Source organism: Acipenser ruthenus, chromosome 1 (assembly GCF_902713425.1).
Source record: "Acipenser ruthenus chromosome 1, fAciRut3.2 maternal haplotype, whole genome shotgun sequence".
NCBI lineage: Eukaryota > Metazoa > Chordata > Actinopteri > Acipenseriformes > Acipenseridae > Acipenser > Acipenser ruthenus.
The window spans coordinates 318,069-345,000 of NC_081189.1; the positions used below are offsets into that span (position 1 = coordinate 318,069).

At 43.7% G+C, this 26,932-nt stretch overlaps 1 protein-coding gene across 2 annotated transcripts in view; it reads left to right on the forward strand.

Annotated features, from left to right (window-relative positions):
- Positions 1–26,932, forward strand: part of LOC117973525 (dedicator of cytokinesis protein 2-like) — a 428,064-nt gene that overhangs the window by 61,948 nt on the left and 339,184 nt on the right. For both annotated transcript variants that reach the window (XM_059024351.1, XM_059024392.1), the window contains 3 exons: positions 9,241–9,341; positions 20,538–20,672; positions 25,650–25,761. In XM_059024351.1, coding sequence (XP_058880334.1) covers positions 9,241–9,341; positions 20,538–20,672; positions 25,650–25,761 — 348 coding nt within the window. The remainder of the gene's footprint in view (positions 1–9,240; positions 9,342–20,537; positions 20,673–25,649; positions 25,762–26,932) is intronic.

Here is a 26,932-nt window from a genome sequence, read left to right on the forward strand (position 1 = left end):
GCCTGGCTCTTGTGCATAGGGGTTAAGGTGCTCGCCCGTGGTGTGCACGGTTTCCATGGTCACCAAGCCTCCTCCCTGTTACAGTTGTACACAGTTTATTTTTTTTAGTGCCAGAAATAGCCGCTCAGAATGCCAACATGCGTTGATGTCAGGCTATCTTAAGTATTTTTTTTTAGATGGCGGGTAGCTAGTAGCTATGAGTGGGATGGAGAGAACTTTATGTATCACTTGCAAAAACAAACAAGGTTAGTAAAAAAAAATAAAAAAAGGAGCGGGTTTCAAACTAGAATGTGTTATACAAGCTCAGCCAATACAGACTTTTATTTTACTACAAAGGGCACACAGTGATTGTTTGAATTGAGTTCCTATGGGAAATGGGAAAAGCATGTGGGGGGGGGGGGACTGCAAAATGATCCTGCAGATTTACCGTGGAGTCATTTAACAGTGTGGGTGGTTTGGCCCCATGCTAACAACACCCCAGCATGAACCGGCATTGAGCTGCACTTGCGAGACTTGTTCAGTAAAACAATTTGAATATATTTGAAGAGCTGTGGACAAATATATTTAGTTTAAACCGCCAACATCTTCGGTCCCCAGAAACCACTACTGTTTTGTGATGTACTGTATACCCTTGCATCGCATCCCAGGGGAGTTCTGATGTATAAACAAGATGTGATCTGGGTTTAAATCCAGCATTCCAAATCCCAGTCTCCTTACTTTGGTTTCCTTCGCTTGTAACGAATAGCTTGTCTCTGTGCAGGAGGTCACATGTGTCGTTCTCTGAAGTGCCTTCAGATGTCTTGAATAGCAATACACCCCTCATGCTGAGGTTGTTGCTGTTATTGTTGTGTGTGTTGAATTGACTCATCGAGTTCCTTGTCTTGAGTGTGATTTCACTTCTGCAGTGCTGTGTGTTTCACATTCAGAAGCGTGAGCTATTATGATTCAGATCCAGAAAGCACCATTTCTCTCTTTCTGGTCTCTTTGCTTTGGCTGCCAGTCAAGCTGAGAATAAAGATCAGGATACTGCTGTTGACTAGAAGGCTGTGGAAGGTTAGGATGTGGCTGCTGCAGACATGGATTCTCCTGCACACAAACCCCACAACTCTTTACTGTGTAGGTGTTCCTATAGTTATTCCATGCATACGCACCCACATAATGCAACACTATGACAGAGCATACAGTATCTGTCTGATTGAGCCAGCTTGTACCTGGTTGAACTTTGTTTGTTCAAAATAATTGTCTCCACAATGTATCTTTGATGGTCCTCTGTTCCAGCCTCACAAGGTCTTGATGATGGTTCATGCTTTAGTCGTGGTGTGGGCGATTTCTAGTTTCTCTAGTCGTGTGACTGTCTGGCTATCTAAGGGAGAGTGGTCACCAGGGAGAATTGTTCTTAACCATTCCATGTGCAAGCATCCCAGGGCACTTTACAAAAATGCATACTGACTCAGCTTTCCGGATAAAATTTGGAAGTGAGTTTTCAAAGTAAGAGAGCTAGAAAACTAAACTCTGTTGCACCATAGGTTTTTAATCAAGTTCTTGGAATTATCAAGAGGCCATCGTTTGTTCATCTCAAAATACGAGCTGGTTTGTAGGGAACAAGTAACTCACACAAATAGGCAGGGCAAGAAGCAGGAATAGCCTTCCAAGTGAGGAGCAGGGTTTTGAAATCAATGCGCTGCTTCACAGGAAGCCAATGTAGAGATCTTAAAACTGGGGACACACAGCAAACCAGACTTCGTGTGTGTAAGTATTCTTACTGCAGCAACTCTATCTGGTCAAGCCACTCAACTGCTGCATGACTGTCTCCTCGCTGGAGTCAAGGCTGAAGTATGAACAAGCCTTTAATCTGAGTATGAAGTCTCCCACTGTGGGTGCATTGTTATCACAGTCCAGAGGTGAGGGAGCCTGTAGTCCGGGCAGGGATCCCACAGCTATGAGAACTGAACAGCCCTGTCCTCTGTCTCTAATGTTGCACCCACTGGTTTATGACAGTTTTAGAGACAGACTAGATGAGACACTCTTTGTACATCTTGGAGGTTTGGTCTACTTCTGAATTGATATAATTGTCATTATAAATCACATATGAGAAATCACAATTCCAGTACAACTTATCCTGTGTGGAGATGTCACCCTGTACATGGAGCCCATATGACAACTTCACCTATCCCAGTATGGCTTACAGTGCCATACTTCTAGAATTACTTTGAATTGTGCTGTATAGTATTGTGTTTCACCAAGCTATACTGCAGGGATGGAAGTACTCTTATTGTATAGCAGTTTGATCCATTCCTGGTATTACTATGAGTTTAATAAGACTCATCTGAGCTTATTCTCTATACACCGTGGCTAATCAAGCTCGTAGTAAAACCTGGAATGGATGAACATGCTAAGCAATAGGAGTCTTTCTATCCATGCTTTACAATGGTTACAGTACCTGTGTTTTGCCATGCTTTCACAGGGCTTTGTTATACTTTGCTATGCTTTTACTGTGGGAAACTTTTTTCTAAGGTTCCACTCAGTGTCTCTCAATCCAGTCGGAGCTCTACAGGCCTGTAGCTATCAAAGACTGCAGGGTAGTGTGCAGTATTCCTGCCCTGATTTCAATGAGAATCTGCGGCCTGTTACTTTAAGATAATCGAATCTGATAGACTGCAGGGCAGTGTGCAGTATTTCTGCCCTGATTTCAATTGCAGACCTTCATGACTTGACCCCCCCTCCACCCTATTGCAGACCTGCATGACTTGATTCCCCGCTCCACCCAATTGCAGACCTGCATGACTTGACCCCCCCCCCCCCCTCCACCCTATTGCAGACCTGCATGACTTGATCCCCCCCCCCCATGTCTGGACTCCTTATTCAGTTCAATATTATTCTACACAACGCTGCTCAGACATGGAACCTCACAATTCATTTTCCTGCAGAGCAGACAGTCTTGCGCTGAGATTCTTCAGTGATGTTTTTCTGAAGTTAAGTCTGATTGCTTCTGACAGGTTGATGATGGTAATACTGTATGTAAACCCTGGTTTCCCCTTGCCTAAGCCTGCATACAAACTTTCTTCTCATTTCCTGCTTTGCAAATCCATTGTGACAACCCCAGCTTGCTTATGAGGTAAAGGCAATCTGTTGTCAACCTGCTTCTTCCTTCCTGAAATATATATTTTTTGCAAATGTTAGGGGTCGCTACTGAACCATAAGAGCAGTTTTCATGTGTTTACTGCAGTGTACTGCAACCCTTTAACTTAGGATTTTACTGGGAAAGTAGGTAAAATCATAATCTCTTTGAAAAAAAAATTTTTGTATTTGTTTACTGTGATTTGGTGCATTCTCAGAACGTGCAAATTAGTAAAATAAAGACGGTATGCTGTACTCTGCGAGCCAGACAGCAAGGTGGTCATGCCATTCTGCATTATTTGCCTTGACAAGCTTCAAGGAAGGGGTTTGTAGTTTTCCGATACATTTATTTTCAAGGACACTGTGGTCGTGTGCAGTATTTTCTGTGGGTAATGTACTGTAAATGGCAGTATTTATAAAGGCTCAGTATCAGCATTTCTTTACATGTATTTCAATCTGTTACTTCAGAAGTAACCACCGCTCTGGGTGGGGTGAAGTTAACACACCGTGTGTTTGGGAAGTAAGATCAGGAAACGTGTTAAATGTGTAAATCAGCTTGTGTATTGACACTGCCATTCATCCTGGCCGATGATTGCAGTGGTGTCAGCGTCTCTGCACAGTGTGTCTGCACTCTGGACCCGCTGCCCTCCACTTCCCCAGGTGTAGATGAGGACAGACAGGATTGGATGACCCCTGGTGACCTGCCATGACACCTGTGTCCTGCGGGCCTGCAGCGCCAATGAGCTGAGCTGAGTAAAATGTAATCCAGACTCCGACCGTCCACTCATACCACCTCCGGGATCCTGCAGCGAGTGGGAGATACGGACTGCGTTACCATGCACAGGGAATCGATCCTCTGGTGTTTGAAAACAGATATACAGAGTTTACAAGCCAAACTCAGTGTGGTTCAGAGGAGTCGTGCAATGAGTGCTTCTGAACCTGACACAATCGGAATCAGACACAATTCTAGTTCACAACCTGTATGCATGCAGAATAGACGGATATGCTACATTAGTGCCATGATCTGTTCTTGTAGATTGGCTGCAGCCGATCGCTGAGGTTAAAGGGGGGGCAGAGTGTAATGGGTAGCGTTGTGTGATACACTGCCTTTGTGGATTTTGTCCCTTGTCAGTGAGATGAGGTTAAAGGGGGGGCAGAGTGTAATGGGTAGCGTTGTGTGATACACTGCCTTTGTGGATTTTGTCCCCTGTCAGTGAGATGAGGTTAAAGGGGGGGCAGAGTGTAATGGGTAGCGTTGTGTGATACACTGCCTTTGTGGATTTTGTCCCCTGTCAGTGAGATGAGGATAAAAGCTTTCCAACCCATGACTGCAGACGAGCCCCACTCTTTTGCACAGTGGTTAAGACACTCGCTTATGGTGTCCACCTTGTTACAATGGATGCAGAATAAACAGTATGCATGCAGAATAGACAGAGGATTTGAATCCTATTAGATTGTGCATATAAACAAGGTAATTGAGAGAGCCCATTCTGTGAAAAATAAACTGTTTGTAAAATCAATAGCAGGGGTTTGTAATTGCTGTTCCATTTTTCCACTGGGGGTTAGGAGTAATTGATTTTATAAGCTCCAGCATAAGCGCACACACACACACACACACACACACACACACACACACACACACACACATTGTAAAGCACAGGGTGAACATGCAGAAAAGTAATCCATGTTTGAAAGGCATTTTCTGTGCTTCGGAGACATACTGGTAGAATGTATACTGCTGGTGCCCCAGGTTACAGGGTTTCAAATACAGGACGCTTGCTAATATTATTCCAGGAGGAATTCAATTTGCACTCCATTTTTGTATTAGTTTTACAATTACAACCCGCCCCCCCATCCTCTTTTTAAAACTTTAGCCCCAACTTACAGTAATCCGTCGTGTCTCCACCCGTCACACATCCACCCTGACCGTTTATCCACCATGATCAACCTCTTCAGCAACGTTCGTTTATTATTGAACAGACAGGATTCCTTCAGATACTGTAGATCCTACCAACGTTTTCATACACTGTGTTGTATGTACTCTGTGCGCTACCATTGCTGTTAGTTTCACATGAGCTGTTCAGTGTGTTGATATGTAAATAAATCCTGTTCAGTGTGTAGATATGTAAATAAATCCTGTTCAGTGTGTAGATATGTAAATAAATCCTGTTCAGTGTGTTGATATGTAAATAAATCCTGTTCAGTGTTTCAACTTCAACCTCCATCTCGCTCTCCTGCCTGTCACTCAGCAGCGAATGCACGCACCCACATGGCAGATGGCTACCCTGTCACATGCATTAATACCCTGTATCTTTCTAAAGAAGGGATTTAGGGGAGCTCCCTAATAAAAGCTGAATCTCAGAACAGTAATTGTGTGAATATAACAATTGTTACAGCTAGTGTATAATTTAAAACAAGATTCATTTATCCAACTTTTTGGGATGGTAAAGAATCGAGAGGTGTGGTAAAGAATCGAGAGGTGTGGTAAAGAATCGAGAGGTGTGGTAAAGAATCGAGAGGTGTGGTAAAGAATCGAGAGGTGTGGTAAAGAATCGAGAGGTGTGGTAAAGAATCGAGAAGGATGGTAAGGAATCGAGAGGGATGGTAAAGAATCGAGAGGGATGGTAAAGAATCGAGAAGGATGGTAAAGAATCGAGAGGGATGGTAAAGAATCGAGAGGGATGGTAAAGAATCGAGAGGGATGATAAAGAATCGAGAAGGATGGTAAAGAATCGAGAGGGATGGTAAAGAATCGAGAGGTGCGGTAAAGAATCGAGAGGTGCGGTAAAGAATCGAGAGGGATGGTAAAGAATCGAGAGGGATGGTAAAGAATCGAGAGGGGTGGTAAAGAATCGAGAGGTGTGGTAAAGAATCGAGAAGGATGGTAAAGAATCGAGAGGGATGGTAAAGAATCGAGAGGGATGGTAAAGAATCGAGAGGGATGGTAAAGAATCGAGAGGGATGGTAAAGAATCGAGAGGTGTGGTAAAGAATCGAGAGGGATGGTAAAGAATCGAGAGGGATGGTAAAGAATCGAGAGGGATGGTAAAGAATCGAGAGGGATGGTAAAGAATCGAGAAGGATGGTAAAGAATCGAGAGGGATGGTAAAGAATCGAGAGGGATGGTAAAGAATCGAGAAGGATGGTAAAGAATCGAGAGGGATGGTAAAGAATCGAGAGGGATGGTAAAGAATCGAGAGGGATGGTAAAGAATCGAGAGGGATGGTAAAGAATCGAGAGGGATGGTAAAGAATCGAGAGGGATGGTAAAGAATCGAGAGGTGTGGTAAAGAATCGAGAGGTGTGGTAAAGAATCGAGAGGTGTGGTAAAGAATCGAGAGGGATGGTAAAGAATCGAGAAGGATGGTAAAGAATCGAGAGGGATGGTAAAGAATCGAGAGGTGTGGTAAAGAATCGAGAGGGATGGTAAAGAATCGAGAGGTGTGGTAAAGAATCGAGAGGGATGGTAAAGAATCGAGAGGGATGGTAAAGAATCGAGAGGGATGGTAAAGAATCGAGAAGGATGGTAAAGAATCGAGAGGGATGGTAAAGAATCGAGAGGGATGGTAAAGAATCGAGAGGTGTGGTAAAGAATCGAGAGGTGTGGTAAAGAATCGAGAGGTGTGGTAAAGAATCGAGAGGGATGGTAAAGAATCGAGAGGTGTGGTAAAGAATTGAGAGGGATGGTAAAGAATCGAGAGGCATTGTAAAAAATCGAGAGGCATTGTAAACGAGGTAATATATGGCAGTGCACTCTGCAGACATGAGGTAATATATGGCAGTGCTCTCTGCAGACATGAGGTAATATATGGCAGTGCTCTCTGCAGACATGAGGTAATATATGGCAGTGCACTCTGCAGACATGAGGTAATATATGGCAGTGCACTCTGCAGACATGAGGTAATATATGGCAGTGCGCTCTGGAGACATGAGGTAATCTATGGCAGTGCGCTCTGCAGACATGAGGTAATATATGGCAGTGCGCGCTGGAGACATGAGGTAATCTATGGCAGTGCGCTCTGCAGACACAAGGTAATATATGGCAGTGCACTCTGCAGACATGAGGTAATATATGGCAGTGCACTCTGGAGACATGAGGTAATATATGGCAGTGCGCTCTGCAGATAGGAGGTAATATATGGCAGTGCACTCTGCAGACATGAGGTAATATATGGCAGTGCGCTCTGCAGACAGGAGGTAATATATGGCAGTGCGCTCTGCAGACATGAGGTAATATATGGCAGTGCACTCTGCAGACATGAGGTAATATATGGCAGTGCGCTCTGGAGACATGAGGTAATATATGGCAGTGCGCTCTGCAGACACGAGGTAATATATGGCAGTGCACTCTGGAGACATGAGGTAATATATGGCAGTGCGCTCTGCAGACATGAGGTAATATATGGCAGTGCACTCTGCAGACATGAGGTAATATATGGCAGTGCACTCTGGAGACATGAGGTAATATATGGCAGTGCGCTCTGCAGACACGAGGTAATATATGTCAGTGCACTCTGGAGACATGAGGTAATATATGGCAGTGCGCTCTGGAGACATGAGGTAATATATGGCAGTGCGCTCTGCAGATAGGAGGTAATATATGGCAGTGCACTCTGCAGACATGAGGTAATATATGGCAGTGCGCTCTGGAGACATGAGGTAATATATGGCAGTGCGCTCTGCAGATAGGAGGTAATATATGGCAGTGCACTCTGCAGACATGAGGTAATATATGGCAGTGCGCTCTGGAGACATGAGGTAATATATGGCAGTGCGCTCTGCAGACATGAGGTAATATATGGCAGTGCGCTCTGCAGACACAAGGTAATATATGGCAGTGCACTCTGCAGACATGAGGTAATATATGGCAGTGCACTCTGGAGACATGAGGTAATATATGGCAGTGCGCTCTGCAGATAGGAGGTAATATATGGCAGTGCACTCTGCAGACATGAGGTAATATATGGCAGTGCGCTCTGGAGACATGAGGTAATATATGGCAGTGCGCTCTGCAGACAGGAGGTAATATATGGCAGTGCGCTCTGCAGACATGAGGTAATATATGGCAGTGCACTCTGCAGACATGAGGTAATATATGGCAGTGCGCTCTGGAGACATGAGGTAATATATGGCAGTGCTCTCTGCAGACATGAGGTAATATATGGCAGTGCGCTCTGGAGACATGAGGTAATATATGGCAGTGCGCTCTGCAGACAGGAGGCTTATGCCTGCGGCCGAGTGGAGAGAAAAAACAACACATTATCTGTGCACATCACTCCGCTCCGATAATTCCATGTTAGCTTTCATGCTTTACATAAACCACATTAATTACATACTCACCAGAGTCTTTGCTTTCTAAATTCTAAATCCCACAATCCCAGTAGGTGCCTGGTCCCTGTAAATAACACATTATACATTTACATTAAATCTCTGTGCGTGGAGCATGAACAGCAGCCTTATGGATGGAATATAGACTTTCATTTTAGAAACCAGCTGGATATACAATTATGTCAAAGCATTGTTAAGAACAAGCTTCTTATTGTGTATCTGAGTTCAACTTTGTGAATAGATAAAGGCTTTAGTATACAGCAAAAAAGCAGCTTTCTGTGCCTGTAACTAGAGTGCAGTTGTGTGAAAGAGGTACGTGAAGGTTCTGTAGCAGAAGCTACAGCCTGATTTAGCTGATCTGACCCATGGATGCTATAATAACAAATGGACAGTAATACACTGGTTTTACTAAACCCCCTAAGGAATCTGCTTAGTTTAGAACATAAGAAGCCATTCTGCAGATTATTGCTCATCGGTTCCTACAGTATACTCGCTGATTGATTTTAAAACTTTGTCCAGTTGGGTCTTGAAGGATCCCAGTGATTCAGCATCAATAACATGCCTGTGCTGTTTCCATACCCGCTCCACTCTCCTACTCTCTGTGGCTTCATGTTTTATGCTTGTACACCAGCTCTTGCAAACCTAATCACAGGTTGTAAGGGATGGTAAGAAGATATTTCTTAAGTGCTGGATGTTTTTCAGGTCAGTAGACACTGTATGAGAATAGGAATGTGATGGTGTAAATGAAGGAATGAAGTGTTTAAAGAGATAACGTCTTTCTTCTTTTTTCCCTCCAGGTTTTTATCATCAACCTGATTGCTGATAAGAAGTTCCAGCACTTCAATGCGGTCCTGGAGGCCTACATCTGCCTGCACTTCAGCGCCACCCTTGCTTACAAGTATGTTTCCACCAGGGCCACGCCTCAAAACACAGACCCAACCGGCTGAGCACAGCGGATTAGAAATAGCAATGCAGCTGTTTATTTATTTAACCAGCGATGAATCCACGGAGTCCCCAGTCCTTCTCCCTATCATTACAAACCTGCAGCCCCATGCACGGGTTCCTCTAGTGAGAGTGCTGAGCAGGGCATGCAGGCAGGGCAGTGCAGCTCTGCGTCCTGGCTGTGCCCACTTAACTGGGGATCCCACAGAAAGCATTGCTTTAGCCTAGCTTTCCCGTGGGTTTGGGAAGCAAAATCAATAGGTACTGCTTCACCTCGCCATGCTACAGTGGCCCCTACTGGCCAGGTGGCCGGTGAACTCATGCAGACCTACATGGCTTTGTTATCCAAGGGCCGGTAATTTACTGACATCCACTGTGGAGCTCCTGGGTGTAAAGAGGCGCTTGGCTTTGTTATCCAGGGCTGGTAATTTACTGACATCCACTGTGGAGCTCCTGGGTGTAAAGAGGCGTTTGGCTTTGTTATCCAGGGCTGGTAATTTACTGACATCCACTGTGGAGCTCCTGGGTGTAAAGAGGCATTTGGCTTTGTTATCCAGGGCTGGTAATTTACTGACATCCACTGTGGAGCTCCTGGGTGTAAAGAGGCGTTTGGCTTTGTTATCCAGGGCTGGTAATTTACTGACATCCACTGTGGAGCTCCTGGGTGTAAAGAGGCGCTTGGCTTTGTTATCCAGGGCTGGTAATTTACTGACATCCACTGTGGAGCTCCTGGGTGTAAAGAGGCGCTTGGCTTTGTTATCCAAGGCTGGTAATTCACTGACATCCACTGTGGAGCTCCTGGGTGTAAAGAGGCGCTTGGCTTTGTTATCCAAGGCTGGTAATTCACTGACATCCACTGTGGAGCTCCTGGGTGTAAAGAGGCGTTTGGCTTTGTTATCCAGGGCTGGTAATTCACTGACATCCACTGTGGAGCTCCTGGGTGTAAAGAGGCGCTTGGCTTTGTTATCCAAGGCTGGTAATTCACTGACATCCACTGTGGAGCTCCTGGGTGTAAAGAGGCGCTTGGCTTTGTTATCCAAGGCTGGTAATTCACTGACATCCACTGTGGAGCTCCTGGGTGTAAAGAGGCGCTTGGCTTTGTTATCCAAGGGCCGGTAATTTACTGACATCCACTGTGGAGCTCCTGGGTGTAAAGAGGCGCTTGGCTTTGGGATCCGAGGATGTCTACCGAGCTGCTGTGGGGAGCCTCTGCAATGAGGGAACATAATCAGAGAATCTATTGTGGGGAGAATAATGTGAACAGATAGGAATATCACTGGGGAAGGATCATTACAGTGCTAAATGAAGACCTTGTCATGGTTATAAAAAAGAAATCTGTTCAAGCAGGTCTCAGAGGTTTTTATACACAGGGGACTTCACAAATTTATGTTTTCTCTGCTTGTGTCACTTTTCATCAAGTTATCAACAGCCAAACACTGACCTTCCCCTTGGTCCAGCATAACAGTGGGGTTCTTGGAGTTCATGGTTACTCTCATACAACACATTTGGGGTGACCTGATAATCCCCCCTGTACTTTTCACTTGCTCAGTGTCTCCAGCACACACCGCTGCTGGAAGAGCAAAGACCCACCTATATTTTGAAGTGATTGTAACAGTTTGAAACTAGCAGCTGTCTTCCTGTTTCTAGTCATTCTTTTTGTTATTTTTTTTAATGTAATATGTCTCTAATCATTTCAAGCAGGGGATGCCTGTCAGATGCATGTGATTATTGTATTCAGGCTCATAGCAAATGAAGCTTATATCTTTGGAACACGTTACAGTACATTATTCAGCATGGTGTGAATATTACATTTTTTTGTCTTCAGAACTGCTCTGTACACATCTTTACCACAAGCGTTGTCAGACTACACTTTTAACTCAGTGCATTGCCCTGACCTCTCCACAAGGTGTGAGTGGCTTATTCTGCAGTCTGCAAGATGTTAGTAGAGTGGGTCTGACAACCCACACAATGTGCAGAGAGATCTAGGAAGTACAGTTATAATTGTATCACAAGTCAAAGTCAAAAAAAGGAGACTTGCTAGTTTTAAAATAATTGACAATATATTTTGTTACTAAAGGAAAAGCAAGGTTTTTCAAATGCTTTTGCTGGCATATTGTTTCTCACTCTTATGGTTCATTTATTTTAAAGTATTTAACATACTGTTTTCATTTTGATCAGGCAGCACGGGCACAATCTTTACAGGGGGGTTTGATCAAATAAGTTATTGAGCACAATCTAGATCTATGTGGATCAGGATAGAAGTGTTGTGGGTCATTCATTTGTAGATGTCTGATTTTTATCTTTACATACATAACATTTTCGGTTCAGGTCAGCAGATTTTGTTACTGTAGCTGCTGTGTTTTTCACCTCGTCCGATGCTGAGCTGGTAACAAGGCACTTGATGGTTTCTGACGTATATCTCCTCAGACTCCTGTGGTCTGTGGTGGCAGGCAGGCAGGCAGGCAGCTACCTGAAGCAGCCTCTGCTGGCCAGGCTGGCTGTCACTGGCTGACGAATGAAGCTGATCACATATTCCCTGTCTTTAAGATGCATCCCATCCTAACTAGCCTTCCTGCCCCCTGGACCATCAAACCTCCCTGAGGTTTCTATTTCATGATGCTTTCGCACATTCTATTTTAGTCACACATACGGTTTTGAGAAAAAAAGCCTGAAGTTCCCTTCGAAGTTTGAATTGTAACCATTTCCATAACGTGTCCCAAAGTGATATTAAAATAAAAGTATGCAAATCATATATATTGTGCCAAATCACTTTTTTCAATAACATTTGTTTTTATAATATGTGTGTATATAATTTTATATTGTGTTTGTGCTTGTCCTTTCTCTAATTTTTAGTTTTGTTTCATAGTTTGTTTTGTGAAAACGTAACATTAGCGTAATATTTCTATGTGATGTGGTTTTATCATGGATCCTGGCCTTGACACTGACCTCGACAAGCTCCAGCCTAGTAAAAAACAAAACAAAAAAACACACAACCTAAATTCTCAAAGCAAAACAACAAATGTCAGGTTATTATCATAACCCTGGTACCCTGAAATAGAAATGTAACCATTACCGTCTGGGTATTTACCTCCTAAAGACCCGAAACCTGAATACTGATATACCAAAGCTGCTCGTAGAGCCTGTGACGCAGTCATGGCCCGCCCCCTAGGGCACAAAAGGACTGCGCTCACAGATCTCTGTGCCACTGTTGTTCTCAAGACTGACCTGATTGGAAAGCAACAAGAACCTGCTCCATGTGTCCAAGCTGAGCGGACAGGCTGTGGGTAGGAACCTGGCTGCACTGGTAGCTGCACATAGGCAGCTTTGACTTTCCCAGGCACGCGTTGTTAGACGCCCAGATCACACCAGGGCATACGTTTGGTCCGGCAGTGGACGAGATGCTACAGCACTCTCACCGCGTGCGGGAATCCACGAAGGAGCTGGTTCGCCCGCTTCCCAAGCGACCCCCTCCAGTGTGTAAACCAGCGGCAAACTGGCACCCTAGGCCCCAGCAACCTCAAAGACTGGCACAGCTGGCTGCAGCCACTGCCAGAGGTGATGTTCAAGACCAGCCCTAGTCTCCAGGTTCTTAGACTCCAGGTGCTTGGACTCCAGGGCCATGCTGTCCACTCTGTCAGACGGCAGAATGCAGAGAATAGCCGTCTGCTTTGAGCTCTTTCAGCTCAGCAGAGTGCTAAAGGTAGTGACGTTCCAGAAACATGGGCCTGATGGCAGCAGCTTCCCAGACCCTTCCATTGGGTCTCCGTCACATGGGCCCCCTGCAGGCCTGGTTCAACAGCAGGGTTTTTCAGCCCGCATTGAACCACAGCCTCCAGTTGACAGGCTCTCATCACTGTCTAAAGGCACGCTCTGGGTGGAAACAGCTGGCCCATCTATGCCTAGGCGTGGCGTCAGGCAATGTCACCAGAAGAGAGATTGTCATGGACACGTCCAGCCTGGGCTGGGTCGCTGTGGGGAATGGCCGGGGTGCGCAAGATGTGTGGAACGCCTCTTGGCAGGGTCTCCACATCAGTGTTTTAGAGCTGCAGGCAGTCTACCTGGCCTTGCAGAATTTTTTGCAAGAGATCACTGTTTTATGCCTTCCCACCGCTCGCCCTGCTTCCGCTGTGTCTGGAGAAAATCAGACAGGACCGGTACAAGGTGCTCCTAGAAGTCCCTTATTGGCTCAGGAGACTCTGCTTCTCAACCGTGATGCAGCTCCTGCCGAAGCGCAGCGACCTGCTCAGTCAGGCACGGGGGACCTTATGGCATCCCGACCCATCAAGCCTGCAGCTCTGGGTCTGGCCTCTGAATGGCTGAATTTGAGCTGTCTGGGGCTTTCTAATAGGGTTATTGACACCATGAAAAATACCAGAGCTCTGTCCACGCGTTCCCAATACCTTTTTGCAGAGGATGATCTTGGCATTCCATGTCTGTGGAATTAGAGGCTTTCCATCCACCTCCTTTCCAATCTGACAGAGAGTGGCAGCTCCATACACTCTGCTTAGTGCAGGCCCTGGCGTGCTATGTTGACAGGACGAAAAGTTGGAGGCAGTCTGAACAATTTTTTGTCTGCTATGGGCAAAGTCCCATGGTAAAGCCCTGTCTAAGCAGCAGCTGTCGAAGTGGATAGCAGACACGTTCAGGGCTGCCTATGAGCTGGCCAACTTGCCCCCTCCAGAAAAGCTCAGTGCCCATTCCACTAGGGGCATGATAACTTTGTGGGCTTTATTCCAGGGTGCATCTGTCAAGGACATCTGCAAGGCAGCAGTGTGGGCTACTCTCTATACCTTCACTAGGTTCTACAGGTTAAATGTCATGGATCCTCAAAACCCTGGTTTTGGAACTGGAGTGTCAAGGACGGCATCCCAGTCGACCCTTACAACACAAGCATAGAGGTGAGTATCTCCCTCAATTTTTTCACCCTAGCTACTGGGGTTCCATATGATAACGCACAGGGCAGCCTCTCGGCTTAGCCTTGTAGCTTTCCAGTCGTTCTGCAATATTGCCTTGCGACGGCTTTGGTACACTCACCCACATGGTAATGGTTACATTTCATACTTGAAAGGGAACGTTAGGTTATTATCATAACCCTGGTTCCCTGAAATAGAAATGTAACCATTAACCTTCAAGGTCGCTGCGTCCATGATTGCAGCAGGCTTGAAGGAAAAATGACGCTGAGATCTGTGAGCGCATTCTGTTTGTGCCGTTGAGCAGCTTTGGTATATCAGTACCAGGCGGTAATGGTTACATTTCTATTTCAGGGTACCAGAGTTATGATAATAACTGACGTTTGTTGTTTTGCTTTGTCTGAGAATTTAGGTTGTGTGTTTTTTTGTTTTGTTTTTTATTAGGCTGGGGCTTGTCGAGGTCAGTGTCAAGGCCAGGATCCATGATATACCACACCACATAGAAATATTACACTAATGTTACGTTTTCACAAAACAAACTATGAAACAAAACTAAAAATTAGAGAACAAGCACAAACATATGAAATGTATACACATAAGTGTAGAAAAATAATATAAAAACAAATGTTATTAAAAAAAGTGATTTGGCACGATATATATGATTTGCATACTATCGCTTTGGGACGTGTTAGTTAAAGAATCACCCTATAGTTATTATTAACAGATGTGCAGCAGTGTTATAAACAAAACATGTAACAAAGACATTTTAAAGAAATGATTACTCTATACTGCCACTTGACGAGAAGCTTTAGGCTAGTAATATGCCATTACAATTGTATTGTAGTAAATTGTTACCCCTTGTCAATAATAAATCAATGATAAATGTTAATGCATGTTTAATAACACATTTATAGGTGAATCCTTAAACTGAAGTGTGATCAAAGCACAGCTGAAATGTGCTCTTTGCAGGTGTATTATATGACCTTGTGGAAGGGTAGCGTTTCGGTCAAGGCTAGCGGTAGGATAGCAGAAGCAGGAGATTGCATTTTCAGCACTTTTTCTGAATGCTTTTATTTTAGCAAACAAAGAAATCAAAACTAAACCCAAATAAGCATGCACCCAAGCAAAGGCTGTCCCGGTGCAGAAGAGAGAGCGCCACCTGCTGCTCTCTGAACAAACTCCTAGTGTGGAGCTGCTAGCCAGCTCCTCTTGTATAGCACGTGACCAGTGTCCTTGATCAGCAGTGCCTCAATTAGCACCTGCAGGCCACATGCCACACATGCTTTAGCAGGGAGAGGATTCTAACCCCAGCCCTGCCATATGTTTCAAAAGAAAAACAAATGCGTACCCTCCCACAGACCTGTATTCCATTTCATTGAGGTCAGGGGTCATGGTGAGAATCAGGCGGACCAATGCCTGACTGGTGCCAGTCTGTATTATTCAGCTTTTCTGTTGAACACAAATTGGATAAACTATGTATCACAGGAAGAGGTAGTACAAACCAAGACATGATTTCAATGCTGAGGGATGAACCCAAGCCTGGATAGAATAATTCTAGTAGTAATTGGATGACTTCTTTCAGTAATTGGATAGCAGTTCATTAATGGCTGCGTTCAGTTTCAACAGTCAGGGGATAATCTGTCTAGAGCACCGTGAGGAGCTGTCTGGTGCAGTGTGTGTGTGTGTGTGTGTGTGCAGCTCCTAGCGCTGCGGCAGTCGTGTCCAGTCACTCCAGTGCAGGTGTCAGGTTAGCAGTCTCTCTTTGATGCAGGACTTTATGTTTAAAAGAGGTATTGCTGGGCATTATGCTGTAGAGACCATAATAAAGCTCCATGCATTGTGACAGTTGCACATACAGACCAAGGTGACTAATTCTCAATGTGAACCTGACCTGAATGGTGCATTGTAAATGTGTACCTGTAGAATAATGAGTCCAGCCATCATGCCAGAAGGACAGGGGAATAAAACCCATTAGTTTTTCTAATTACTCCTGCATATGGAATTCATTTTAAATGTTACAGGGTATTGAGCTGTTTCTCGCTGCTTTCCAGCATGGCAGTGTCCCTGAGCTGACTCAATTGAGTGCAGGCTTCTGTATTATTGAAACATTTCTTAAGGCTTATTCACAGTTCCTTTAACATTTGAATTGTGGCAAAAATGGTAATTGCTATCAAGGATTCATAAATGCATGTTTTAATCTACTTCACTCTTTTATATTATATACATTAAGAATATTCTGTCTACTCTCAACTGTACAGTCATATACAATTTTACAAACAAAGACTAATCCTAACGCATGTTTTTTGGAAGCATTTATCTGATATAAATTGTGCCTCTGTTTGTATGAAAGATCTTATTTAAAGTTAGCCTTGAGCAAAGAAGAATAATGGGGACTTGACTGAAGTCTATAACATCCTGAAAGGACTTGACATAGTTAACCCTATAGCCAATACTTTTAAGTGCATTATAGAAACCAGGACCAGAGGCCACAGTAGGAAATGAAGTGGAGACAGACTTAGGACAGAGAGTAGGAGGCACATTACACAGAGTGGTGAGTGTATGGTATGGGTTAACTAGCCATGATGCTAATGCTGGATCATCAGGAACTTTTAAGACCTGACTTGAAGTTTTCGGCTCATTCTTATGCTATGTAGCAAGTCTCATATTGTGATGAACTCTCTTCAGTTGCTCACTGACAGAGTAATACAAAATCACACCTGTGCTCCTTTTGCTCAGTGGGCAGATGTAGATTTAAAACTAGACGACCAGGGTTGGATCCCAAGTCTCTTCCTCTGTGTTGAGTTATGGATGCTGGTGTACCTTCCCAGCAGATCCTTACAAGAGGCATGTGGCAGGTCCAAGTCCATTAAAACAATGACTGTTGAATACCATGGAAAGTGCAGTAAAGAATAGTAAAAGCAGACTGAAGTCATGCTGAAGCAAAGGTGAACATGATGGATCACATTTTTGTAGAAGTACTGCTCAGCCATGGTGAAAGCATCAGGGGCCTGTCAGGCAGTGACATAGCAGTCCAGGTGTGCTTTGCAGAGGCTCAAACGAATTGAAGCCACATGACCGAGAGACACACAGCAGCTTGAATCTGTCGATACACCACGCTCACAACTCAGACTCTTCAAACTGCTTTATTTCACTCTGCCATGTTTGTCATTCAGTCCATTTGTGATCTTAATTGAATTTCTTGTTCACTGTCGTCATTGAAGTGTTGATGAACCCATTTGTAAGTGCTGCTGCCACAGTCAGTTGGTGCTTCCTGGAAGTAAGATGTAATTCTCAGTGAGAGTTCACAGAAAAACAAACCTGCTGTCATCTTGCTCCCCCTGTTCACTAATGGCAACATTAGCTGCACTGTGAGGGCCCTGGACAAGGCTAGTGCTGTTGTGTGATCCTTTATATAAGAAGCCCTTTATTTTTTATTCATGGTTCATACATAAAAGGAAATTCAGTGAAGCAGTTTCCTTTTTTCTTAGAAAGAATATTCGGGTCTATTCAACATATCTATAACATCTATTTTTGTTGCTGCTTGTATCCCATGACATCTTGGAGATATGAAATCCTGAAATCCTTCCGTTCATGAAAAAAAAAAAAAACAGTAACTTGTTAAGATGCTGGTTGGACGATCAGCTTTGTCCTGCCTGGCCGTCTTTTCTATAGAGTTGAAAGAGCCAACTCTGTGAGCTCTGAGGTCAGCAGCACTGAAAACACATCCCAGCCATTCAGCAGCAGAGGCAGCTTGTCACACACGGAACACAAACAGTTAGGCACAGATGAGTTTAAAATGCAGATGCTGTTCCAGCCAAGTGGTACAAAACACACTGAATTAAAGGAGAACTCTTAAGCAGTACATGTCCAGAGCACACTTCTTACAATAAACCCCTCCAGCTGCTACATGTAGTGTTTCCAAATCCCAAAGTGTTTTCTATATGATTACATTTATAGCTGAGTGCTGTTTTGCTCTAACATGCTCAACCCTCCTATTATGTGTCGGATCTGTTGACCTTAAGTGTTACTTTTCCTAGGTTGGGGTCACAAACTAATAAACAGAAAATAAAAACTTTTAAATGTTTATTTTTTTTTTTAGAACTGATCTGTATACAAACATAATGCCTTGGTTCAGTATGACCAGAGGTAATTATCTCTTCATGAGGTATTCATGAAGAAAATCAAATGCTTTTACTAGGTCTATTATTATTATTATTATTATTATTATTATTATTATTATTATTATTATTATTATTATTATTATTATTGTAATGATGTCTGGAAATGGCTGCACCTGTCTGGAGAGATGTTTATTAACACGTTTATACAAATCTCTGCAAGGCAGAGGTTAGTAGAGACTCATACAAGGCATCTCTCTGGTAAAGAGGTTAGTAGAGACTCATACAAGGCATCTCTCTGGTAAAGAGGTTAGTAGAGACTCATACAAGGCATCTCTCTGGTAAAGAGGTTAGTAGAGACTCATACAAGGCATCTCTCTGGTAAAGAGGTTAAAAATGAGCAGTGACAAGTGGTTACCAGACACAGACATTTTAGCAGAGCTGGACAGAGACAGTGAAGTGGAAGAGGATGTGTCAGAAACTGAAGACAATAATGATGATGGTCATGATTACCCTGAGTCATCCTTTAAGGAGTCTAAAGGTGCTGACATGAATGTGCCATGGCTTCTCCTTCAACATCAAAGGGAAGAGGCGGAGAATCAAACTCTCCCCACCTGCCTATTGCTTCTAATGTGAACGTCAAACATTCAAGATGGAAGGGCAGCAGTGTGGAGTAGTGGTTAGGGCTCTGGACTCTTGACCGGAGGGTCGTTGGTTCAATCCCCAGTGGGGGACACTGCTGCTGTACCCTTGAGCAAGGTACTTTACCTAGATTGTTCCAGTAAAAACCCAACTGTATAAATGGGTAATTGTATGTAAAAATAATGTGATATCTGTATAATGTGTAATGTGATATCTTATAACAATTGTAAGTCGCCCTGGATAAGGGCGTCTGCTAAGAAATAAATAATAATAATAATAATAACATGGGCAGCATCTCCACATATGAATCAATGTGGGCTGTCAAAAATAAAAGCAAAATGCTGTTGTGATGAACAGGGATGCGATAATGTGTACCAGGGATGACATGAAGCCAGACGTGACTACCATTCCTCCAAAGGGGGAGTTGACAACTGCCCGCTGGCCACTGGCCATATTCTACAATGCAACTGATGTGTCGGCATACAATGATATCAAAGCAATGTGGAATGCTGGCATACGTTTCATAGAGATGTTGGGCAAGGCACCAGTCACACTACTCATTCAAAGAAGATCAGGAATGCCTACAGCACCGGCAGCAATGGCTCTCATCCAGAATGTTTGGCATTTGCAAAAACATGCAACTGTTGCCCTTCAATCAGTGATGATAAGACACACATTACCTTTGTGAAATGCAGAAAAGGGCAGCAGTGTGGAGTAGTGGTTAGGGCTCTGGACTCTGGACCGGAGGGTCGTGGGTTCAGTCCCAAGTGGGGACACTGCTGCTGTGCCCTTGAGCAAGGTACTTTACCTAGATTGGTCCAGTAAAAACCCAGCTGTATAAATGGGTAATTGTATGTAAAAATAATGTGTAAAAAATAATGTAAGTGTATGTAAAAATAATGTAATTGTATGTAAATAATGTGATATCTTGTAACAATTGTAAGTCTCCCTGGATAAGGGCATCTGTTAAGAAATACATAATAATGATAAAGTATCTCTGCAGACGTCGTGTCTGCCTTTTGCCCATCATGTGCAATGTGATCTCACAGCTCTGTTCTGCATTTACAAAGGAACCTGAGAGTACATAGCCTTCATCCACAACAAAAATGATGTTTTGTTTTGTCAGTTTAGCACTTTTGTCCTTTTTTTATATATCCACATTTATTGGGACATTTATAAAGAAATATTATTGAAAATGAATGTACCATAGTGATAATTAATAGCACTTTTTACATACTTGAAATTCTGGACTATGCTCAAGCTTAATCCATTCCCTTCTCCAGATATTAAGGGAGAAAACCATTTTGCTTTCTGTGTAATACAATGGTCACATAATGTTATGATGCAATTATAATAGAGTTTACATACATTTCTAATATTTAACATGAAAGTATAAAAGTTATGCAAAGAAAAATGGTTTTATCAATTCATGGCTGTTTGAATGTATTTGCCTTGTTGACCGATCACCCTGCTGTGTTCCAGGAAGCTGATTGTGGTTCTGACGAGCTACCTGGAGCAAAGCAGCAAAGAGGAGCCCAACGAGAAGATGATGGTCACCTTCAAGGGGCTGGAGTACATCTTCAAGTTCATCGTGCGCTCGCGCAGCCTCTTCGCCAAGTGAGTCTCCATTCTCCTTTATGTGCCTTATTATTATTATTATTAGTTTATTTAGCAGACGCCTTTATCCAAGGCGACTTACAGAGGCTAGGGTGTGTGAACTATGCATCAGCTGCAGAGTCACTTACAAATACGTCTCACCCGAAAGATGGAGCACAAGGAGGTTAAGTGACTTGCTCAGAGACACACAATGAGTCAGTGGCTGAGGTGGGATTTGAACCAGGGACCTGCGGGTTACAAGCCCATTTCTTTAACCACTGGACCACACAGCCTTCATTGTCATCATCACAGGGAGGTTCTTACTTCCCAGGGTGCCTTAAAACATGAGCTGATAAAGTAGCACTTGAATAGAAGGATACTTTTCAAGAACCAGTGTGGTCTTGGGGTTACCTGTGTGTCATTTCTCCCTGGCATTATTTTGAAGTGCTAACCTCAGTACCCAGGCCTTTTTAACAAAGATATAGAATCACCTCTGCACCTTCTGCTCATGCTGTTCTGGTTCTGGTCTAGATGGGAAGAGTTCCTCATACTGAAACACATCAGGTGTCACAGACCTTGTCATATATTAATATGCTGGCATAGCATAGACATCGGACCTGCCCAGGAGAGGAGGACGTTGTGGGCAGGCAGAGAGAGAGAGAGAGAGACTTTTAACAGTTCTTTATTGACGGAACACTTCTTACAAGTTACAAGTTTTATAAATATATTTTATAAACCCGAAGGCTTCCAGACTTATAAAAGATAGCGATGGTCAACGCGATCAAAGGCTTTTTCCTGATCTAGGAAACCAAACCCACATTAAAATCTCCACTTTTTGCAAACGGGTATACAATAACTCTGATCTGGGTGAATGATCTTGTTGATACAGTTCTTCAATCTCATTGCCAAACATTTTGAATATATTTTCAGGTCAGAGCATAAAAGTGACACTGGTCTCCAGTTTTTGATTTAAACACAAATCCCCTTTCTTTGGCAACAAACTAATTACAGCCCTCCGACAGCTGAGCGGTAACTGCCTGTCCTGCAGGCTTTCTTGTAACTACAGAGACAGGTCACACCCCAGATCTTTCCAAAAGTGTTGATAGAACTCCACCGACAATCCATCTGTCCCAGCTTCTAACAGCATCATTTAACTCCTGGAAGCACAGTTTTATATCCAAGCTCTGCTGATCCCCCAAACCTTAACCCTAGCCCCACCACTGCCTTAAGTTTCATATTTTTCTGTTCTTTCCATTTTTTCCAAAAATCATGAAATTGTGAATTGAACCTTTTGTAATAATTTAACATTTAAATGCCAATATGATGCACTATGTATTTCCCTGTTTTTAATTACTGTGATTAATAAACAGTGAGGATCAGTTATTTGGTATTATTGTTGCTTTAGTACATTTATTTAAATGACACCGGGGTACATGTGTCCTATCTAACCTAGCTCTCACTACATGCTGACAGATATTATGGGACCATGTGTACTGACGAGTGGTGGGATGCAGACACCTCCAGGCGTCAACCGAGGCATTGGATATTAAAATAGCAGCCAACTCCGTCACTGAAGGAGGATGAGGCTCAAAACTATTCCGATCAATATTACAATCAACTGTGTAATGAAAATCACCTTTAGTATTAGAATATCACCATCAATTGTTAGATGTTCCTTTAAAATGTTCAAGAACAAAACCCTATCTCTTCCAATATTAGGAGCATAAACATTAATAAAAACATAAATACTCCTTCCTATTTCAGCTCTTACTCTCATCATTCACCCTCTAATGATCTCTTTAACTTCTAAAATATTACTGTCCATTCCAGGTCGAAAGAGCACCGCTACCCCCACACTGTTATTAGAGCGATGGCTCATCACATGCCTCCCTTCAGAGGGAGTGTGTTGAGCCAGCCCTCGATCCGAGGAGAAAGCCCCAGAGCTCTGCTCCGACACGCTTTCACCTTGTCCACCATCTTTACTAAGTTTGTTTCCTTTTTTTTCTGAACCACAATTAACTCTCACCTGACAGCAGTATCTCCGTCATTGTTTTCTGCTGCCTGACCAGCTGGCCCGGTCTGCTCGCCCGCTTCTGGCAGCTCTAGCTGCAGCGGATCTTCATCCTGCTCTCCCTGATCACTCCTGACAGCCTCCCCGCCAATCTCACCCTGTTCCTCCTGTCCTCCTCTATCATTCCTGACAGCCTCGCCCCAATCTCACCCGGTTCCTCCTGTCCTCTTCTATCACTCCTGACAGCCTCCCTGCCAATCTCACCCTGTTCCTCCTGTCCTCCTCTATCACTCCTGACAGCCTCCCCTCCCTTCAGTTCCATCACTGAAGTATGTGTGCCGATAACCTCAATCCTCACCTGACCTGGCTCATTACCCCTGCTGGACACATGCTGCACACATGCTGCTCCGTGGGGGGCGTGGTTAAGCTATACTGTGCTGCAGAAGTCTTTAAATAAATCAGAATCCAAGGTGATGTAGGGCTGGGTCACAAATCTTATATGTTGGGATCCTGGCAATTTCATAAATAACTACTCAAATAAATACATATATTCATAGGATTAAGAGAAAGGTTAGTTGCTCAGACGCTGCCAATCTGAGTTGCATGGTTTATGATGTGACCTCAGAGCCTGGATTCACATGATGATAGTAATTGGGAGCCCATGGCCTCCTTGCAGCTCTAAAGAGGGATCACAGGTCACTAATGAGGTTTGCAGCCAGAGCATCTTGCCAACATTGACAATACTGACAGAAATGAGAGACTGGTGTCTTATGACTGTTTGTGTATTTTAGCTAAGGGACAAAGATGTAGCGACTGGGAGGCAGTGTGGTCCAGTGGTTAGAGCTGAGTGACTGGGAGGGAGGCAGTGTGATCTAAGGGTTAGAGTTGAGGGACTGGGAGGCAGTGTGGTCCAGTAGTTAGAGCTGAGTGACTGGGAGGGAGGCAGTGTGATCTAAGGGTTAGAGTTGAGGGACTGGGAGGCAGTGTAGTCCAGTGGTTAGAGCTGAGTGACTGGGAGGGAGGCAGTGTGATCTAAGGGTTAGAGTTGAGGGACTGGGAGGCAGTGTGGTCCAGTGGTTAGAGCTGAGTGACTGGGAGGGAGGCAGTGTGATCTAGGGGTTAGAGTTGAGGGACTTGGAGGCAGTGTGGTCCAGTGGTTAGCACTGTGGGACTCTAAGAGTAAGGTGCTACTGTAGAAGATAAAATAATAGAACTTTAAGTGCTTATTATTTAAGCCGTTCGACACAGGTGAGCATGTGAGGTGGAGGAAACAGGCTAAATAATGATGTTTTCAGGACCAGAGGAAAATTGATGAGAATCGTAGTTTTTTGGAAATTGCATTTCAAACCGATTTACTTGAGCATGATGGAAGAGGCTTTCTAGTTTACACCCAGTGATCGTTGAATTTCATTTAATTATACCTTGTAAAGACCAGCATTACTTTAAGAGAAGTGCAGGGCCACTTCATTGCCAGTTGCGTAGGATGATCTCCCCTTCAGCTGTACAACACTGAAAACGGAACAATAAATAAAAACTACAATAACAGCTTTATGTCACCCTGAAGCTTCCAAGAAACACATTCTACCCTGTGTTGTCCGTTCAATTTTTTTTTAAAAATCAAACATCATAAAGGGCATAAATCAGATGGGGATTGCATTTCTCAGCATTTTACTCAGGAGCATTCACCAGGAGAAAGAGGCTCTCTCTTGTGGACATCACAGTGTGTCCAATCATGCTCCCTTCTTTCTTTTGTGAACGTCACAGTGTGTCCAATCACACTCCCTAATTTCTCTTGTGAACGTCACAGTGTGTCCAATCACACTCCCTAATTTCTCTTGTGAACGTCACAGTGTGTCCAATCACACTCCCTAATTTCTCTTGTGAATGTCACAGTGTGTCCAATCACACTCCCTAATTTCTCTTGTGAACGTCACAGTGTGTCCAATCACACTCCCTCCTGCAGCAGTGCTCGTTTTCTGTTTGTCCAATCCACCACCAGCATTGTTGCATTGTGGCAGAATAAACTGGATACATCATGGCGCTCACAAGAGAACATTTCTCTGCCGGAGCTCCCGAGTGAAAAATATCAAAAGAATCAGGATGACGCTGAGATTATCCTGATAGCAGCATCGACAGTCACTAAAAACTATTATGAAAAGGTCACAAACAGAACTGTCTGAAGTTCTTCTGAAGCAATGCAACAAGAAAAGAGAACCATTTGTTTATTGTTCAGTCCATGTTGCATTAATGACTCTGAAATGAAGTTGTGGGAGGCAGCAATCGGGGTGCGCAGAATACTGATTGATATTGTGTTAATAGAAAAAAAACCCACGACAAACAATGTAAACAGTTGTATGTGCTATAGAGTACATACATTCTGAAGCTTAAATATGTTGTGCTATGCTCTGACCTCTCTGTGATATTTACAGTGATTGGGGTTTTTTGCAGTTAAATATTGTGCTGGTTTATTTATTTATTTGACTCTGCTATAAAGCCCTTTGATCTGAATTCTGCAGCAGCTCAATTGGCTTTCACCGTAGAGATGTCCATGCAGGCATGATCAGCAAAGTGTAAGGGCCAGCAGCAGCTAGTGGACAGGTCAGAGCAGGTATACACAAGCATACACTGGATGACACTGGCCATGAAACCCGAATGGGTACTTTGCTAGAACCTGGCAACTAGTGCTGAAGAGCTGCTACAACACACAAGAGTATATGAACATGATTTAGGCGCAACATTTGAGTAACTGCAGTAATCTCCATTAAAAACCAAACAAATAAAACATCAGAAAAAGAAAGGAGGACAGTAAAAAAAGATTTGTGCTAACCTGGGTCTTTGAAAGCAGCCTTCTTGTAAGTGTGCTGTGTCTTTGCATAGTAAGGACTGCAATCTCCGACTGTGAGTTTGTTAAGAAGTGTAGAATACCATTATTGCTATGGAATAGCTCCTCCCCTCCAACTCACTGGTTGTATTTGTGTGTCTGTCAGGCTGTACGAAGGGAAGGAGGAAGCAGAGTTTGAGCTTTCTATCCAGAAGTTCTTCCAGGCGCTGAATGCAGTGATGGGATCCACAGTGGAGGGCTCCATCATCCTGGCACAGGTAAGCACGACACACAGGGTCACGATCACCATGACAACGGCAGCAGCAGACACACTGCTCCTCCATGTCCTAAACAACATCTTAAACAGCGTGCGCCGGACACCAAAAGATTGGTAAGGCGTGCGATCAAAGCTGTCAGGGGTCTTCTTCCTCTGAGATTGCAGCGAGCACCTGTCAAGCGTCACTCAACCAAGGACGTGGCATTGCAGCAGAATACAAGAAGAGCAGTGGCTCTCAAACTGGGGTCTGCTGAACCCTTTGGGTCCACAAAGGTTGCCCAGTCGGCCCCTGTAAATTCTGTAAAACCTCTCTTTTGTAAAATAACATAAAATGTGATGTACAGAAAAATAAATTCTCGCACTGTTGTGGTGAGAGGCTGACCGCCACTATATTGTTTTGTCATGTGAAGTTAGATTCAGAAAGTATTTGTATTTTCTCTATGCAAATGGCTTAGGAGGTAGTGGTAATCTGTTGACTGGAGTTCCAGAGTTTGTACAACATAAGCTCTCATTTAGAACAGATGAAGGGAATCACAGCTCGCTGTCTCTCTCACCAGCCTGCATATTGAAGCAATCTCCGTATTAGCGCTCTCAGGGGAAGCCTGATCTGACAGGGGTCACATTGAAACAAATTGATATCCGAGCAGAGAAATGCATTGCTGAGGAAAGGAGCAGGGACTTAGCAGTAATGGAGTGTGGAAAAATGCATTGTCCTTTAGTCTGGAATATTATTCACAACACCTCTCCCCCAGCCTGCATCCCAATTAGAGAAAGACAGTACCAGCCCCCTCCCCTGACCTGGCTCTGAGAACCTTGTGACTCTGGCATTTCCATTATTGAGACCCAATCATTGTTCTAAGACAATGTCAAGGGTGCATTTCTAGAAAATAAGAAACGTTTCATAAACTTTGTAATGAACTGGCATTTGAGCCTTTTGAATTGAATGGAAAAGCAAGGGCTGAACGCCAGCTGATAAGCATACAGTTCAACAATGAACATCTTACCATGCAATTAAACAGCAAGCTCTGCCCTTGAGAGGTAAGAAGGTGTGTTATTCTGAGGTCAGTGTTATTAACTCGTCAGCCACTAGGAGGAGGTCCATTACAGTTTACATTAATCACACAGTAGCTACACTGTTACATTATTTATTATTATTATTATTATTATTTATT